Source organism: Nothobranchius furzeri, chromosome 11 (assembly GCF_043380555.1).
Source record: "Nothobranchius furzeri strain GRZ-AD chromosome 11, NfurGRZ-RIMD1, whole genome shotgun sequence".
Lineage (NCBI taxonomy): Eukaryota > Metazoa > Chordata > Actinopteri > Cyprinodontiformes > Nothobranchiidae > Nothobranchius > Nothobranchius furzeri.
In genome coordinates this window covers 39,845,175-39,865,033 of record NC_091751.1, presented here as the reverse complement: position 1 = coordinate 39,865,033, position 19,859 = coordinate 39,845,175, and the positions used below count along the sequence as shown (strand labels likewise).

Below are 19,859 nucleotides of genomic sequence, written 5' to 3'. Positions count from 1 at the left end.
GTTTGATGACAGCCTTTGCCGCCTAAAGTGCCAATGCAGAAAAATTGAGCGCTTGTGAAAGAAAACCCATCTCCACGTCCATCTTCTGCACCTAAAGGATCTTCTGACATCCTTTACCTCTGCAGTCAGAGACGCTAGGGTTTCCTATTTTTCCAACCTGGTGTCCCACAGCAAAGGGAACCCCAAGGTGCTGTTTAACACCATCAGCAGCATCGTCTCTCCTGCCTCTCCTACAGCCTCCATCCACTCTGTTGCAGACTGTGAGAACTTTCTGTATTTCTTTGTGGACAAAGTCAATAAGGTTAGATCTAGCATCTCTCCTTCAGACTTATCGCTGCCTCTCCCGACTCCAACCAGGCCTATCATCCTAGATAGCTTTGCTCCTGTTTCTTTGCCTGAGTTTACCAAACTAGTTAACTCTATGAAGACCTCTGCATGCCCCCTCGACATCTTACCCTCATCTTTGTTTAAAAGTGCTTTTCAGTCCATCGGTCCCAGCGTGCTCTCTATAATTAATGCTTCTCTGGTTTCTGGTCAGGTCCCTGCTTACTTTAAGAATGCTGTAATCCACCCGCTTCTTAAAAAAACGAGTCTTGACACCTCTCTCCATAGCAGATTCAGACCCATCTCTAAACTTTCGTTGATCTCCAAGATCTTGGAAAAGGTTGTGGCTTAACAACTCACAGCTGCACTTGATGAACATAACATCTACGAATGCTTACAGTCAGGTTTTCGTAGAGCTCATTCTACTGAAACAGCACTTCTTGGCGTCTCTAATGAACTTCTGACTCAGTGATGCAGGGGACTGTTCTGTTCTGGTCCTGCTGGATATGACTGCAGCCTTTGACACTGTTGACCATCACCTGCTACTGGAGAGGCTGAGAGACTGGGTAGGCCTATGAGGAACTGCTCTGGAGTGGTTCTCCTCTTATCTTTCTGAGTGTTCCTTTTCTGTGGCCGTCTCCAAGTTTATGCCTTCCACCACCTCCCTTACCCATGGTGTACCACAAGGTTCTGTGCTGGGGCCTCTGCTCTTCCTCCTCTATCTGCTTCCTCTTCAGCACATCCTGAGCTCCTTCAAAGGAATCTCCTACCATCTTTATGCAGATGACATCCAACTGTACATCTCCTTTAAGCCCCATGAGATGTCTAAGCTGCTGCTGTTACACACCTGCTTAGATTCTATCAAAATCTGGATGGCTGGGAGCTTTCTACAGCTGAATGAAGATAAGACTGAGATCCTCATCTGTGCCCCAGACAAGCTGGTTCCCAAAGTCAGAGACTCTCTTTGTCACGTTGCGTGTGGAGATGATGGACCATGTGTGGTGGAGCAGATCAGGAGGTACAGATGCAGGCTTCAGGTAAAGTAAAATGGTTTTAATGGTGGAACGGGAACGAACAGTACAAGACAACGATGACAAAAAACTGCAATGATCTGACAAAGACTGATACAAGGAGGGAGGTATAAATACACATGGCAAACGAGGAACACATGGGCAGGGAAACAAGGGGCAGGTGAAAACAATAAGGATTAATCAAGGGTGGGAGAGAGACACAGTCAGAGAGGCAGGGGCAGACCATGACAGTACCCCCCCCCCCCCCCCCCCCAAGGGGCAGATACCAAACGCCCACAAGCCACATAACACAGGAGACTCAGGAACACTTGACTTGGGGGACCAGGAAACACTTGACTCGGGGGACCAGGAAACACTTGACTAGGGGGACCAGGGACACTTGACTCGGGGGACCAGGGACACTTGACTCGGGGGACCAGGACACTTGACTCAGGGGACCAGGGACACTTGACTCGGGGGACCAGGGACACTTAACTCAGGGGACCAAGGACACTTGACTCGGGGGACCAGGAACACTTGACTCGGGGGACCAGGAACACTTGACTCGGAGGACCAGGAACACTTGACTCAGGGGACCAGGAACACTTGACTTGGGGGACCAGGAACACTTGACTCGGGGGACCAGGAACACTTGACTCGGGGGACCAGGAACACTTGACTCGGGGGAACTGGAATACTTGACTCAGGGAACTGGAACACTTGAACTCGGGAACTCGGTCTCTGGAACTCAACAGCAGCGGGTGCGGGACACTGGAACTCGACAGCTGGACACTGGACCTCGACAGCAGCAGGCGCGGGACAACTGGAACGCGATAGGGCACTCGGAAACTGGAACACTTGACTCGAGGAACTGGAACACTTGACTCGGGGAACTGGAACACTTGACTTGGGGAACTGGAACACTTGACGTTGGGAATTCAGTCTCTGGAACTCGACAGCAGCGGGTGCGGGACACTGGAACTCGACAGCTGGGCGCTGGACCTCGACAGCAGCAGGCACGGGACAACTGGAACTCGACAGGACGCTCAGAAACTGGAACACTTGACACGAACAGAAACTGGAACGGGACCTGGAAACTGCAGCAGCCGGGGTGGGACCCAGTAGGAACTGCAGCAGCAGGCGTGGGACCCAGTAGAGACAGCAGCAGCAAGCGTGGGACCCAGTAGAGACAGCAGCAGCAAGCGTGGGACCCAGTAGAGGCTGCAGCAGCAGGCGTGGGACCCTGAAGAGGCTGCAGCAGCAGGCGGAACTCAGAAGAGGCTGCAGCATGGAGGACCTGCAGTCGTAGGCCCCGCAGGCGTGGACCAGGAAGTTAGTGTACTGCAGGAGCGACGCGAGAAAACCCAGCTCGGCGGCAGGTGCTCGACATACGGTCTGAGCAGGTGCACATCCCGATACGCTGGGTCCATTGGCGGAGGCTCGAGTGAAGGGAAGCAGACATGGAGCGGGAAGACCAGCCCTTCCACCCCGGAGAACGCTGGCGTGCGTAGGGGTTTTTACATCCATCAAAACTCCAGGATCCTCGGCTTCCATTGGAAAAAACAGGACGGGGCAGAAAGCAGGAGAGGAGAAGGGGTTCGACCACCCCGGGAACAGGTAGGATGCGCCAAAAACCCTTGAGTCAGAATCTCCCTCTGCTAAACGGAGAAAAAAGAAAAAAACAATCCTCCAGGGAGATGTTTCAGAGCTCACCACAGGTCCAGGTTTTTGGTCAGATCATTCTGTCACGTTGCGGGCGTGGAGATGATGGACCATGTGTGGTGGAGCAGATCAGGAGGTACAGATGCAGGCTTCAGGTAAAGTAAAATGGTTTTAATGGTGGAACAGGAATGAACAGTACAAGACAACAATGACAAAAAACTACAATGATCTGACAAAGACTGATACAAGGAGGGAGGTATAAATATACAGGGCAAATGAGGAACACATGGGCAGGTAAACAAGCGGCAGGTGAAAACAATAAGGACTAATCAAGGGCAGGAGAGAGACACAGTCAGGGAGGCAGGGGCAGACCGTGACACTCTTGGTCAGCCTGCTTCTCACACCATACCTTCCATCAGGAATCTTGGCGTGACCTTTGACCCAGCTCTCACCCTGGATTCTCATGTCAGTTCTTTTGTTCGCTCTTCCTTCTTCCATCTAAGGAACATTGCTAAGCTGAGTCCCATTCTGTCCTGCTCTGAACTTGAGACTGTTCTCCACACCTTCATCTCCTTACGCTTAGACTGCAATTCCCCTTTCACGTGTCTGAGCAGAACCTCCCTGAACCGTCTACAGGTGGTTCAGAATGCCTGTGCTCGGCTTCTGACCAAGTCCTCCAAACACACCCACATCACCCCGCTTCTCCTCCAGCTTCACTGGCTGCCAGTCAACTTCAGGAGTCATTTCAAGATCCTGGTTCTGGTCTATAGGGCCTTACATGGACAAGGACCATCTTACATTGGTGATCTTCTTAGTCCCTACACCCCCAGCAGGTCCCTGAAGTCCAGCGATCAAAGCCTACTGGTTGTGCAAGGCCAGCTGAAGACCAAAGGTGACAGATAATTTGCTGCTGTGGCCCCCAGACTCTGGAACTCTCTCCCCTGAGCCTGAGATCAGTGGACTCAGTGGTCTCCTTTAAAAAGCAGCTGAAAACTCACTTGTTCAAACTGGCTTTTGTATGACCTACTTCACCACTCTCTCTTTACTCTGCTCTCCCCACCTATTCCACCTTCCTCAGGAACCACTGATTTCCCTCTTTCCTGTTCACCTTCTCTCTTTCTTAACATATTTTGCTCACAATTGTCTATTTTTTTGCTCATTTTAACTATATTTTTAACCATTTTCTAAATTCTTTATTATATTTTTACATTTTTTGTTTTTGTGAAGCGCCTCGTGATTTTTATCTTTAGAGGCGCTATAGAAATGATTTCTTCTTCTTCTTCTTCTTCTTCTTCTTCTTCTTCTTCTTCTCCTTCTTCTTCTTCTACTCTGAGCCCCTCCCGGATAACCAAGCTTCTCACCCTATCTCTAAGGGAGAGCCCAGCCATCCTGCAGAGAAAACTCATTTCAGCCGCTTGGATCTGTAATCTCTTTCTTACGGTCACTTGTGACCATAGGTGAGGGCAGAAACATAGATCGACCGGTAAATCAAGAGCTTTGCCTTCTGGCTCAGCACTCTCTTCACCACATCAGATGGGTAAAACATTTGCATCACTGCAGATGCAGCACCAATCCGGCAATCGATCTCACTCTCCAACTTTCCTCACTCGTGAACAAGACCCAGAGATACGTCCTCCGCTTGTGGCAAGACCTCATCCCTGATCTGAAGAAGCCATTCTACCTTTTCTGATTCAAGACCGTGGTCTCGGATTTAGAGGAACTCTCATGTTTATTTGTGTTGTTTATTCTGAAGATCCAAAGTCCTTGTAAGTTCTACCCCAGAAAAGTGACTCAGTGCCAAATGGCACTAATACAGCAAAGAAATAACAAATCAAACACACTTCCTTTCTTTTGGTGCTACGCTGATATTTCCAAACCCAGTTCTGACAACTTCAGTAAAGACGGTTATAGAATACACAGAAACATTGATTTGTTGTTGTTCTCTGGACTCTTTTTACTCAAGAACCACCTCTCTGTAGAGTTGTTTGTTTACTCCTCTAAGAGCCACAGCCGGAAGAGTGTTGACTTCATTTAAGGATCACGATGCTCCTCATGGTCCAAAATACCCCCCCCCCCCCCCCCCCCCCCGATAAATGTCAGCTGTAATAATTCTCGTCTGCATCCATGACCTTATGTAAAACAAATTAGCACTCTCCACCTTTATCTGTTCTTTTTACTGTTTTATCTCTCTCCATCAGTCACTTCCACTCCTTCACAGCAGCTGTTAGGGCCGACGTGGGCTCCGTAAACAGCTGCATCAGTGTCTGAGCCGATGACTGAGAGCTGACTGTGGTTTTCCACACGTCTGCATGTAGATGAGAGCAGCAGGAAACATTCCTGCTGCCTGTGAGCTCTTCTCAGGCGGCACGCTCCTCACTACATCACGTCTCTCCCTCTTTCAGTCTCCATGTTCTCCTTCTGGGTCCATTAGTTAGACTGATGGATGAGGTGGTAGGGAGGAAACGACAGAAAATCCACTTTGCTGCTGTTTTTCTGATCCTAATCTGACTCCAGTCATCTTTGGGTTTGACAGATGGGATGAAGGGTCACACGCTGACATGAGCATGCCGTGCATTCTGAGTTTTTACACCAAACTAATCCAACATGGATACGAGATGATGCAAGAAGATGCAAAATTTATGACCAAAGTTTAGCAATTTTTACCTAAATATGAAAATGTTTCCATTTTATTTTAGTTTCACTTTTAAAATCCCTTTTCATGAATTAATATGGGAATTCTGTACATTTTATGCAGTGGTTTAACAATTAAAATTGGCACTTGCCACCCACAGTTCTTAGATCCTCCAACAGAGGGCAGAGGACTTGTATGGAATTAAAATAGGCACAATTATTTGAAGGAAGGTAATAATCCTGTTAAAAAGGTCAGCATCTTAAACTCTGTCACTAGTTTTTTTAAATAAATCTGCAGTGGTCTCGTATAAAATAACAGCTTGTGATTCCTTCTCTCCGGATAAAATGTTCCTGTTTCAGGAAGTTGGTCGTCTGGGGAGTGGGGAAGCAGAAAACAGCAGGATTTGGAGTCTTACTCATTAATTTTCATGATATGCGACCATCATGCCTCTGATTGGCTAAAAGCACTGCGACTCTTCTGCTACCTTTATTTACCCTTTCTTTTGGGTAAACAAGGCAACACTGATGTTTTATATCCTCGACTAAAGCCTGATTTATGCTTCTCCGTCTGCGTCAGTGCGGAGACACGCAACGCCATTATCCGTCCTTGGGTAGGGCTCCGGCAGGCACGCAAGTATGTACGGAGTCGAGCCCACTTTTTTAAACATCCGTCGAACGAGACAGATTACGCAAGCTTGTGATTGGTCAGGACGCCGCTGTTGCTTACAGCGCCGCCATTGGAAAGAGAGCCGAGGATAACTAGCGGCAGACACGGAGAAGCTTGAAGAATACCTCGCGAAAAAACTCTAAAAATATGAACGTTTAATTCTCCCGTGACTGGAGGAGTGAAAAGATGCGCAGCAAGCGTTTTATTTGTGGACGGAAATGACAGGAAACGTGGGTTTAGAGGTGGGGAGCGCATGAAGAGGTGGGAGAATGAGAGACAAATATGTCTGTGTTAAAAATCTCTTATATACACAAAAAACACAATATAAACACACTATCTTGGACCGATACATGAGAGGATACCACAGAACAGCGCTACGCCCTCTGTTGTCCTGCCAGGCAATTGTTTTACAACACTCTCCAGGAGACGGAGAAGCATGGGAGCAAAACGCTTCCGTCAATCCGTGCGTGTCTGTCCCTTGCGGAGCTGACGGAGAAGCATAAACCAGGCTTAACACAAACCTGAAGGAGTTCTGCTGTGTGTTGGAGTCGCTCATGCTAACCGCTAGCTGAGATGTCCTCTGCTCTCTCCTGATCGCTAAATCAACAACAGCCTGCCCCGTTGGCGAGTCAAGATGGGTGACTCCGTAGATGTTAACATTTCCATGTGAAGGGTCTGGATTTTTCTGACCCGACTAATTCATATATATTAAAAAAAACAGGGACTATACGAGCAAACTTTTGCTTTTGAAACTGTTTAACTTTTCAAAGAATTAGAGTAAATAAATAAGTACAAACATTTTCATGCAGGTACATTTCATTTACCAAAATAAGAGCCCATATTTATTTTCTAAAACCTTTAGAGTGTTTGGAAGTTTTTGACTTGAGAACAGATGTATTAATAAAAAATAACCTCCCAAAACATCCAGTGATTTTAAAATTAAACCTGCATCCAGTAAAATACATATTTTCGTTCGCCCGGTAAAAATACTATGACCCTGTCGTTCTCCTATGATGACGATAGGGGGAAAAATAGAGCCATTTTGCTATTAATGACAAAGGGACTCCTGTTGAATAAAGTGTGTCTGCTGTTCAGTCTTAATGGAGAGTTGCGACCACAGCCTGTGGCCTTTCCGCCCCGCGTGTTATCCACAGCTTACATTTCAGAAAACCTTTGATGGAAGCGCTCACAGGCAACATGAATAAATCATGACAGGACCAATTACTCTTGTCACCCTGACACTTTTACAATTCCCTGTCCAGAAATGAGAACTTAAGTGGATAAATTATGGCTCCGAAAGACCCAGATGTTGGTGACTCTTTGCAATAAGGCAAAGAAATGGACACTAATGTTCAGGACATGATGGGGGAGGTGTACCAGCTGGTACTTCACAAAAACGAGTGCATAAACACCCAACCAGTGCAAGATCAAACTGACTGTAGGATCTATGCCTGTGGACGGGCTGAAAAGTTATTATTCATTGAGATAATATTGAAACCTGCATGAATTAGAGCATAAATAAAAGTTAAATGCATTATTTTTTCTAATAATGTGAGGTTGGGTAACTGAGATAAAAGTGAAATACAGACATTCCTCCTCCAGTTGACTCCATTCAGCTCCTCCTGAGGGATTAAAAGGTGCTTCCAGAAGAGAGACTTGAAATTTCCCATTGAGGTCTGGGTCTCTGATCCATGTTTCTCCCAGATGAAATGGTTCCCACAGAATCCTCACAAAAACTCTACTCATGCTCAGCAAAATAAATGTACTTACGCAAAGAAATGTTCGTATTTAAGAAACCCCACGTGCACACAGTTACTCGCTATTTTCACTTCATCAATCCTACCCACCCTCGGAGTGGGCGGAGATGATTTATGAACAGATCCCACCTCCTACACACCCACATTCTGCCTTGAGGGTCAACGCAAAGGACCTTAAGTATATTCTGCATATCTATATACTGGCAGCCCTGTGACATTTCACTGGTAACGACAACCCGGAGGTCTAGAAAATGCTATTTGAGTGAAATCGAGGAGCTTGTGTGTGAGGCTTGGAAAAACTTTTTCGTTGCTTTTACTATGTGTTTGTGGGGGGTGGGGGAGTGCTGTGACAGTTATTGTCATGGTTCTGCTGTCTTCTGCTGTGTTTTGTCATTCATTGTTTGCAGGTGAGTGTGTTGGGGAGCTGCAGCTGAAGCCAATTAACTCCAGCTTGGCCAGAGGATTTAAGGAACAGCGCTCCCACACCTCAACGCCGGCTGATACTCAATTGTTGGGTAAATCCTGTCCTAAATCAGAGAGACCTGAAAACTAGTTTGTCCGTTCAACCTGATCTTCGTTTTTGTCTGCCCCAGTCCTGGATACTCTCCGCCTGCCTGAGGTGTGTGTTTTTTTTTCATCTCGGCACTGTTCGATTCCCTGACCTCTGCTCTCCACCGTTCACCTGCCTTCCTGGATCTAACCATTCTCCTGCGACAACCTCCACCCCTGCATCAGCCTGACTTGCCTCTCCCTCCAGCTCTTACCCTGCTCAACTCAGTAAGACCGTTCCTCTTATCTTATACTTTCCTGGTTCTCGGTTTCTGCCACTCACACCATTGTGTTTTTCTTATAGTCGGAGTCGTCCCGTTTTCCTGTCCCTTTGGATCTGCGTTCTTATTTATTATTCTTTGGTTTCTTTGTTTTTCTTAATAATAAAGACTTTTATATCATCGCTCACCTTATCCGTGTGTGATTCTCTCATGTGGGTTAAGAGACTTTCAGCCCACCATGACAGAATCAGCCGGCCAAAGAACTCCCGATCCCATGAGTGAATCACTTCCTCCGACGTTAGTATCCACGTTAACCCAGCATGAAAAATCCATACAGTCTGTGATCGAACAGTTGAATCTCACTAATCAACGGTTAATTCACCTCGACACCGAAAACCAGCAGCTGCGGGCTCAACTCGGCGCAGCAGCCTCATCCATTTCCTCCCCTCCACCTGCGCCGCCTCTTCCGGTTCCACCGGCACCAGGTCATTTCCGGGTTGCCGATTCGCCCACACCGGACACCTTCTCAGGTGAGCCTGGCAGATGTCGTAGTTTCCTTTTGCTATGTGATTTGGCGTTTAAACGATCTCCTGACACGTTTTCCAGCGATCCTATAAAGCTTTCGTTTATTGTGGGATTGTTACGTGGGAAAGCGTTATTGTGGGCTGAGGCTAGAAGTCGCCAGCCTGGTTTTCTACTCGGTCCTCTCCATGAATTTCTGTCAGAATTTTCTCAGATATTTGATACACCAGACAACCCTGCGGAAATAGCAAGAAAAATCTGGAGTCTACGCCAGGGGAGATTAACAGTATTAGATTTCGCCATAGAATTTAGGACCTTAGCTTCCATATCTACACTAGATGACACGTCACTCCGAGCCACTTTTTCTCAGGCCCTATCTGATGATCTTCAGGATCAGTTAGCCTTCTGTCCAGATTCCTAGAACCTGGAAAGTCTCATCTCCTTGTTCTCACGCATTGAGAGACGTCTCAAGGACAGACGTAGGGTTTCACGGCATCTGCCTTCCATCTCCGCCCCTGAAATGTCCTCCCGCACCCCGGTAGCACTATTGTCGCAACCTGAACCCATGCAGCTGGGAAGGGCTCAACTTACTCCTGAGGAGAAACTGAGGCGGAGGACGGCTGGCTTTTGTCTCTACTGTGGTCAAGCGGGTCACATGATTTCACACTGCCCTGTCCGGCCAAAAGATCGCACCCACCAGTAGGTCCAGGGTTACTGGTGGGTGGCACCACAAATCCAAGATCCCTGTGTTCCGTGAACTGTTTGGTCTCATTTAATAATCAAACCTTCTCTGCAGATGCCCTGGTGGACTCCGGTTGCGAGCGCAATATTCTGGATCTGGCTGTGGTTCAACAGCTGGAGATCCCCACGGTACGTCTCACCATACCCCTTCGTGCGTCCTCCCTGGACGGCTGTTCTCTGACCACCATAACCCACCAGACGGTTCCCGTTAACCTACGGGTATCCGGAAATCACCATGAGGTACTCTCCTTTTTTGTTTTTCCTTCCCCACAATCACCTGTTGTTTTGGGACACGAATGGCAAAACAAGCACAACCTGCAGATCGACTGGAGAACAGGGAGTATCAGTAACTGGAGCTGTTTTTGTTTGTCTAACTGTTTATCATCCGCATCGATTCCTATACTCAACCCCAAGGCCAAGACCCCATAGCCTCTCGACTTGTCCAGAGTTCCCACCGAATATCACGACCTCCAGCAGGTCTTCAGCAAGGATAATGCCTCTACGTTACCACCCCACAGACCTTTCGACATGTGCATAGATCTCCTCCCAAATGCAAGATTACCCACCAGCAGGTTGTATAACCTTTCTAGACCTGAACACGAATCCATGAAACAGTACATCTCTGAATCTCTCGCAGCAGGCATAATAAGACCCTCCACTTCACCACTGGGAGCGGGTTTCTTTTTTGTGTCTAAAAAAGACGGCTCTCTACGTCCTTGCATCGACTACCGGGAACTACACCAGATAACTGTCAAGAACAAATACCCCCTTCCCTTGCTCTCATCTACATTCGACCCAGTCAACGACGCTTCCATATTTACCAAACTTGACCTCCGTAATGCATATCATTTGGTCCGCATCAGAGAGGGAGATGAATGGAAGACAGCCTTTAAGACCCCTCTCGACATTTTGAATATCTTGTTATGCCTTTTGGTCTTACAAATGCACCCGCGGTCTTTCAATCTCTAATTAACTCTGTCCTCAATGATTTCATCAACAAATTTGTCACAGTTTATCTCGACAACATCCTCATTTTCTCCAGATCACCATCCGAACACCGTCTACATGTCCGTGCAGTTCTCCAACGTCTCCTAGAGAACCGTCTGTTCGTTAAGGCAGAGAAATGTAAATTCATCTCCTCATCTGTCAAGTTCCTCGGCTTTGTTCTGGAGAGCGGAAGGCTGAAGGCAGATCTGGACAAGATCAGAGCTGTGGAGGAGTGGCCCTCACCCACGAACAGAAGACAGCTGCAACGATTCTTGGGGTTTGCTAATTTCTATCGTAGGTTCATTAAAGACTACAGTTCCATAGCCACCCCTCTCACTCAACTAACTTCTGTTAACAAACCTTTTTCCTGGACCCCTGAGGCAGAAGAAGCGTTTCTCACCTTAAAGAACCGTTTCACTCAGGCACCCATCCTCACCCGACCAGATCCGCTCTGGCAATTCACCCTGGAAGTGGATGCGTCTTACACCGGCGCTGGTGCTGTATTATCCCAGGTCTCCTCAGCTGATAACACCCTGCACCCGTGTGCCTTTTTCTCTCGTCGTCTGTCTCCAGCCGAACAGAATTACGACGTTGGAGACTGGGAACTGTTGGCCATAAAACTGGCACTGGAGGAGTGGCGTCACTGGCTTGAGGGGGCGGAACTTCCCATCCAGATCTTGACGGACCATAAAAACCTAGCGTATCTGAGGGAGGCCAAGAGGCTTAATCCCCGCCAGTCCCGCTGGTCTTTATTCTTCTCCCGATTTAACTACCTCATCTCTTACAGACCCGGAACTAAGAACACCAAACCTGACGCCCTATTCCGCTTTTACGCCCCGGACAAGGAGGTCGAACCCACCACTATCCTTCCTCATTCCTGTGTCCTCGGATCTATCACTTGGGATATTTCCACCAAGGTCTTGGAGGCTCAGCAGACGGATTCCAACCCAGGTACGGGTCCCCCTAACAGGACCTATGTCCCCTCCTCTGTTTGCAGTGCCGTAACCAAGTGGGTCCACACCTCCAGGTTCTCCATCCATCGCGGCGTGGGTAGAACGCTGGCCCTCATCCGTCGGACGTTCTGGTGGCCCACGCTCTACAGGGACACCAAGGAATACATAAGCGCATGTCAGGTTTGTGCCCGAAACAAGTCCAGCAACCAGCCACCTCAAGGTCTCCTGTGTCCCCTATCTATTCCTTCACGCCCCTGGTCCCACATCACATTGGATTTTGTCTCTGGTTTACCGGTCTCCAAGGGTTTTGACACCATACTCACCATTGTCGATCGCTTCTCTAAGTCCTGTCATCTAGTTCCCCTTAAACATCTCCCAACCTCTGCAGAGACGGCCAACCTCCTCGTCACTCAGGTTTTCCGCCAACATGGAATCCCCTCAGAGATCCTCTCAGACCGAGGCCCTCAATTTGTGTCACGAGTGTGGAAGGAATTTGGCAACCATCTGGGGGCTCGAACCGCTCTGAGCTCTGGCTTCCATCCCCAAACCAACGGCCAGTGCGAGCGGATGAACCAGGAGCTGGAGGCCATGCTGAGATGCGTCTGCTCTAAAGATCCATCTGGATGGAGTGACCAGATTGCATGGATAGAGTACGCTCACAACTCACACATTTCCTCCACCACAGGCCAATCCCCATTCAAGATCTCTCTGGGTTATCAGCCACCTCTGTTTTCCCTCCGACTCCGATCCTCCAACTTACTGAATTTCCCGAAGGAACTCACCCGAGGGATTAATAAAGTTTTATCTTATCTCTTATCTTATCTTCAGCTCTCCAGTTAATACGCCGCGCTAGACGCACCTGGACCCAGACCAAGGCCGCACTCCAACGGACCGCCGACCGCAACCGCCGGCTGGCTGACTGGCGCCGCCGTCCAGCCCCTGCCTACGCTCCTGGCCAGCAGGTCTGGTTGTCCACCCGGGACATCAAACTGAAGGATGCTAATAAGAAATTCTACCCCCGGTTCATCGGCCCCTACACCATAGCTGAGGTCCTCAGCCCAGTTTCTGTGCGTCTGTCCCTGCCTTCCTCCATTAGGGTCCATCCGGTGTTCAACGTCTCATTGGTCAAGCCCTTCATGTCCAGCCCTCTGTGCCCTCCTACTGAGCCTCCTCCTCCTGTCCGGCTTGCTGACGGCGGTCTAGGCTACCGGGTGTGGCGCATCCTGGGTGTTCGTCCCCGGGGTCGTGGTCGCCAATTCCTGGTGGATTGGGAGGGGTATGGTCCGGAGCATCGTCAGTGGATTCCCTCCTCCTGGATTGATGACGTCTCGCTCATCAGGGATTTTGAGTCCTCCTCCTCCTCGGCTGGGCCGCCGGGTGGCGTCCCTTGAGGGGGGGAGGGGGGGTGGGGGGTATTGTCATGGTTCTGCTGTCTTCTGCTGTGTTTTGTCATTCATTGTTTGCAGGTGAGTGTGTTGGGGAGCTGCAGCTGAAGCCAATTAACTCCAGCTTGGCCAGAGGATTTAAGGAACAGCGCTCCCACACCTCAACGCCGGCTGATACTCAGTTGTTGGGTAAATCCTGTCCTAAATCAGAGAGACCTGAAAACTAGTTCGTCTGTTCAACCTGATCTGCGTTTTTGTCTGCCCCAGTCCTGGATACTCTCCGCCTGCCTGAGGTGTGTGTTTTTTTTCATCTCGGCACTGTTCGATTCCCTGGCCTCCGCTCTCCAACGTTCACCTGCCTTCCTGGATCTAACCATTCTCCTGCGACAACCTCCACCCCTGCATCAGCCTGACTTGCCTCTCCCTCCAGCTCTTACCCTGCTCAACTCAGTAAGACCGTTCCTCTTATCTTATACTTTCCTGGTTCTCGGTTTCTGCCACTCACACCATTGTGTTTTTCTTATAGTCGGAGTCGTCCCGTTTTCCTGCCCCTTTGGATCTGCGCTCTTATTTATTATTCTTTGGTTTCTTTTGTTTTTCTTAATAATAAAGACTTTTATATCATCGCTCACCTTATCCGTGTGTGATTTTCTCATGTGGGTTAAGAGACTTCAGCCCACCATGACAGTTATGGCATCATAAATGCAAAATATGTGTAAAGTCCAGAAGTTGTCCTGTCACGTAATTTTCTGTACATCACAGTGTTTGCATAGGAACTGATTTAAGCACTATCAGACTAGTATTTGTTCGTATGCTAGCTTTACAAATGAGCCACAGAGCAAAGCCCTCATTTCAGAAGCCGAAAGACCCACGGGATATTCAGACTCAAAACTTATTCCCAACCTCCGTCCTTTTTCACCCTTTGTGTCTGGGTCGCGGGGGTAGAGAGGGTCAAACCTCCCTTTCCCCAGCAAACTCCACCGGCATGATCCCCAGGCATTCCCTGGCCAACGTGGTGATTTAATCCCCCCACCATGTCATGACTCCCAATTTTTCAACCTTCATGCAGCACACCTGGTCCCCTCATCAAGCTCCAGCCAAGCCCCGTTTCCCTAGCAACCTCAGTCTGCACCTCATCAACTCAAATCAACTCACCTGTTCCTGTCATCAGCCTCATTCACCACACCTGTTCCTTCTGCTTCATAAGAACCATCCAGCTATCCAGTCACTGCCAAATTATTGAACGCCATTTGCTAGTAAATCTTCCAGCCATTCACCCTGCCTGATCTCAGCCTCCGGACCTCATTTTTACTCCTGACCCCTGCCTCGAACTCTGCCTGCCACCACGACCCTCGCCTGTCTGCTACCTCGTCTCCAGCCTGTTCCCTGTATCTGCTTGTCTGATCTGGTTTTGACCCTCGCCTCCTCTCCGACTCTGTCCCCTGCCTCGCCCTCTACGGTGACTCCACTCCAAATAAAGACTTTTAATCTACTTTTTACTGTGTTTGGCATCATCACGGGTCTTCTGAGTTCTGTTCGTGACACACCGTGTCGATCTTCACCTGGGCGGAGTCCGGGGAGCGTTCTCTCATGTCTGCTTGACATGGAGGAACAGCGGCTCTACTCTGTGTCTCTCCAAAATGCCAGAGCTCTTTGCCGTACGTCTGAGGCAGAGCCCAGCTCCTCTGGAGAAAACTCATTTTGGTCACTTGTTTTCGTGATCGTTCCCATCCACCCTCTGCTTTAATCTGTGCTTCTTTGCTTTTACGGCCCCTTATGTGTGTTTTTAGTTGGAATGTTTTTGTCAAACCAGCGAGCGTTCAGACTGCTGCTTATCTCTACCTCTAGTTCTGATAAAGGACACTTGTTGGTTGGTCTGAGTGGTTTTGCTTCCTTTTGTTTTTTCTACCTGAGATGGTTTAGGTTGCTTTAGTTGGCCCTAATTGCCTGTTTCGTTAAAGTAAAACCCCAACGATCCTGATGTGTAACCTAACGTCCCCTCAGCTGGCTTGGTGGACTTTAGTCACTCATTCATGGTTTCCCAGCCTATTGTTCACCACTTGCAGAGCAAACAGCTGCTGACAACTGCTTCTATTTTAGGCTGAACAACCTACGGACCATCCTTCACACTTCTGCTCCTAAAGTGAATTTTTATGCCCTTGACTCGTAGTTCCACTTGAAAGAACCCCCGCCCAGGCCGCATCAAGCAGTCAAGGTCGGCGCTTCTATTAAACATTCTCCACTCGTTCCATCGTACGAACCTTATGGAGCGCTCAGGTCTTTAGAATCATTTGATAAATGTGCTGCTCTTGTCACACGCCCCACCTGCAGGGCTTGTGGGACTTTTATATCCAATGCAACAACCTGCTCCTTTTCCTCATGCCCAGACCAGAGGGAGATCTGGGAAACTTGAGCAAAAATTCCCACTTAACTCGAACCTGATTTGCCTTGCAAATGATGGTTTTGTTCTATTTTTTTAACTACCTGCATTTTTATTTTTCATGTGAAGTAAAACTGGCTTCGGTTGCATTTATTTTTCTAATAGGGACACTGAACAACCTCAGACTCTAAGTGCTCTCAGCACCTCTCCACTTACCGTACACTCTGCCTAACACCAGAGACTTGATGGCATTAAACTCTCCATCAGATGTAAGGTTGAAGTTTTCTCTGGCATTTTGATCAACCTGGAAAAAAGAAATCACACTTACAGTCGTGGCCAAAAGTTTAGAGAATGACACAAATATTACATCTCGCTCTCTTTGGAGGATCTGCCATAGCTGAAGTCTCTAAACCGGTCGCCTACGAGATACTGCCGTAAAGCAACACGCAGTCAGTGCTTCCGCCGGCGGCCCGCCACTCAAAAACTGTATCGTGCGGTAAACAGACATGAGACCCCATAACACTATCACAGTTACAAAAATGAACACATTAGATGATAGCATTACACCAAAACCTTTCAAAAAACATTATTTAAGGTGTAAAAGTTGCTGAATGTGGCTTTAATGCAGAGTATCTATTTTACTAATTCATGAGGATAGTTTTTTTAGCGATACACATGGCTGTCAGAACCACGTGAACCAAAGATGTTTCATTCGGGACATCGTCCAGGTTTCCCAGCAAACAAAGACAGGGGGAAGTTGGGATATGACATTTCAGACATTTTGACAGGTCTTCACATTCTCTACCCCAAAATTCCTGGACAGGTGGGCAGGACCACAGTGCGTGAATGTAATTGTCAGGAACGTTGTTTGTGCAGTGTGTACAGGTGTCAGACGACACAAACCCCATCTTGAACATCCGATGGCCTGTATAGTGTACTCTGTGTAGAATTTTGTACTGAATTAATTGTAAATTGGAGTGTCTGATCATTTTAAAAGTTTTTAAACAAGTTTGGGACCAGAAGTTCTGGTCAAAGCTGACTGATAGATCCTTCAATAGGGATTGCTATACTATCGTCTATTTTGGACAGTGTCTTATAAACTTTATACAGCAGTTTGGGGGGTTTGAGATAATAGAGGTCAAATACCCTTGGTGGTGTTTGTAATTCTATTTTATTGAGCTTAAATTTTTGTTTGACTACAGATTTAATTTGGTGATATTCTAAAAAGCTTTTCTTATCGATTCCAAATTGGGAGACTATTCTATTAAATGGGATGAAGTCCAATCCTTCATATACGTGTTCCAGGCGTTATATTTGTGATGAAGCTCTTTGAGCTACTTTGGAGCCAGAATGGAATGCAAAGACCAGTCTGAACCAGTACGCAGCACGCTGTGGCCTCTGAGGGATTTAAACCTCGCAGCATTGTTCTTCACCTGCTCAGGGACGATGATGAGATGGTTTCGACCTGTGAAGCTGCTGGGCATCAGGAAAAAGCTCACCAATGTTCACCTGGTGATGCAGGTTACTGATGATGTCATGGTGATGAGCGCAGCCATGAAAACGTCCTGTTCTACTGCAGCGAGACACGCGGAACCAGGAAGAGGTTTTATCTTACGTGGTTTAGATTTAAAGGCTGCTGACTCCTGGTTGGAGAAACTCTCCTCATACATCACCACTTACCCAGTTAGAAGGTTCACTGGATTCACTAAAGATTAAACTCTGGAGGCAGACGTTGCAGATTTGCAACGTTAAAACCTACCTACCTGGTTACTCCACATATGTATTTCATGAGCATTTTTTAACTCAGATGTACCCCTGAAGGACTTGTTCGTCCTTTTATCAAAACTTATTTTGAGCCTGAGAGGGTTAAAGAGCCTCGCGTTTATTTATGTTTATATTATTAATGTTTTTTTTTGTTCGAGCTCCCCTGTAACATGGAAAATAAGACCCCATTTGTGACTTAAAAACAGTTTCAATTTCTAAACAAATATAAACTACTCCGACTGATTTTGGTGCTTCTTTGTTTTATAAAACATCTTCAGCTTTTTTATGCCAAATCCTGACTTTAACCAGAAATCCTCTGATTTAAAAACTTTATTTTTTTGTTGTTTAAGTGCTGATTTAGAGTTTTCAACATTTTTATATCATAGGTTCCGTGTTGGCCACTCTCCACATCTTTCTTCTCCCTGCTTCTCTGTGTCATGGTCTGCGTTCTGCATCTCCCTCATGTGTCTCCTTGTGTTCTCCATTCCTCTCTTGGTTCCCCTTATGTGTCTCCTTGTCTGCATCCCTCCTCAGGTGCCTCCCTGTGGTCCCCAGCCCCCTCTAAGTTCTCTCCAGGCTTCCCTCATGTTTCCCTTAGTCACTTTTCTTATCATTAGTTTTCTGTTATTGTAGATTGTTTAGTTCGTTTATCCCTTTAGGTATCATCCTTCCCTGTCTTCCAGTGTTTTTGGTTCTCTTACTCCTAGATCATTAGTTTTATTATCTTTAATTCTCCAGTGTCTTATTTCTACAAGTGTTTTAAGTTATTCAGTTCAGTAGCTTTGTTTAACAGGTTTTAATTAGGGGTTTCTTCACCTGCCCTGTTCTGCTCCTCTTGGTTATTGGTATCACCTGTGCCCAATCCTCCTAATCACCCAGCCCCTGAGTATAAAACCCTGTCCTGCCTTTCTGTGTTTGTGGGTCCATTTTTCGTGTCAGCGTTGTTGTAGTCAGACAAATTGCAGTCTAATTGTAACATTCTAATTGTAATCAGAATGAATGCCCTATCAGATCAAAAGTTCTTCATGTAAACATGTCAATCGGAATATTTTGATCCAATATGACCCGATTGGAAGTCATCGATTGAGAGAAGAAAGAAAACCATCTTTTATATAGCTCCTCTCCACATAAAAAATCATGAGGTGCTTCCCATAAACAAAAAATAAGTTCAATGTAGCGTCATGAAGGGACTGTTTTCCTTTCTCCTCAGGAAGAAATTATCTCCTTGAGATTTTGCTCAAGGCCTTTTGATGCCTCTGCATCTAAACTGTTTTAACTAACTATTTGCCTCACCCTACAGCTCAAGAGAAGAAAGAAGATCAGAACTCTTTTCTTCTATTAAATAATGGCCAAATACCTGTGTTAGTCCAAATAATCATGTAAAGCTCTATGTTAAATCAATCTGTGAAATGAGAATATTAATTACTTGATATTATAATGACAGTATTTTAATAAGTAATACACACTACACACTAGACTGATCACACGCAGTGTTAAATCACACGACACATTCCTTTGTCTCTCGAATCAGAGCTTTCCTTTCTGACACGTGGCATGATCTGTGCGGTGTTTATATTTGTTGTCCAATTTTGATTCGACCATAAATTAAAACATCTGAATTATAAAACTAACTCCCACATCACCCTTAACTCAGTTCAAACGTTATAGAGTTGCGAGCTGGCCACTCGTAACTTATTAACCACAAAGAACCTTGACAAGCTGGATAATAAAACCAGTTGCAAGCTCCACCTGATGCAACGCTCCTTCAGAGTAAAAGCTGAACTCACTGACCCTTCAGGGTCCTGCTGACGCTGTCAACCAACTGTCGCTTACCTGGAGGCATTCCAAGACTAGTCTGTCATACCGTACGCTGTTTCACTGGCTTCGGTACCAAAGAGGGGTTTGAGAACCTGGCATTCTGGATCTGCAACGGAGGTCTCCGTAAGGGTATGTAGCTCGGCAAGATAGCATCTGAATGTGGTTTTTGAAACTCCGACTATAGTTTAGAGCAAAACATTCACTCCCACACAGAACTAAGGCTTGTCACGTCGAGAGCAGGAGGTTAGGACCCAAGATGCAGATACCCCAGATGACACGAGGCAGGAACGTTTAAAAGTAAAATCCTTTTATTTAGGAGGGTGAACAAAAATAAATCCAGAGGCATGGAGCCCAAAATCCAGAAATCCAAACGCAGGAGAACAAAGCTAACTTAGAGCACAAACTGGGGACTAGACAGGAAGCTCACACAGAGCACCAAAGAACAACAGTGACAAACAACAATGGACAGACAAGAACAATGAGACAAG

The 19,859-nt window shown here is 47.0% G+C and overlaps 1 protein-coding gene across 2 annotated transcripts in view; it reads right to left on the bottom strand.

Moving 5' to 3' along the window:
- LOC107383449 (contactin-associated protein-like 4) overlaps nt 1–19,859 on the bottom strand; it is a 164,854-nt gene that overhangs the window by 5,863 nt on the left and 139,132 nt on the right. For both annotated transcript variants that reach the window (XM_054743198.2, XM_070541545.1), the window contains exon 21: nt 16,006–16,093. In XM_054743198.2, the coding sequence (XP_054599173.1) occupies nt 16,006–16,093 (88 nt within the window). The remainder of the gene's footprint in view (nt 1–16,005; nt 16,094–19,859) is intronic.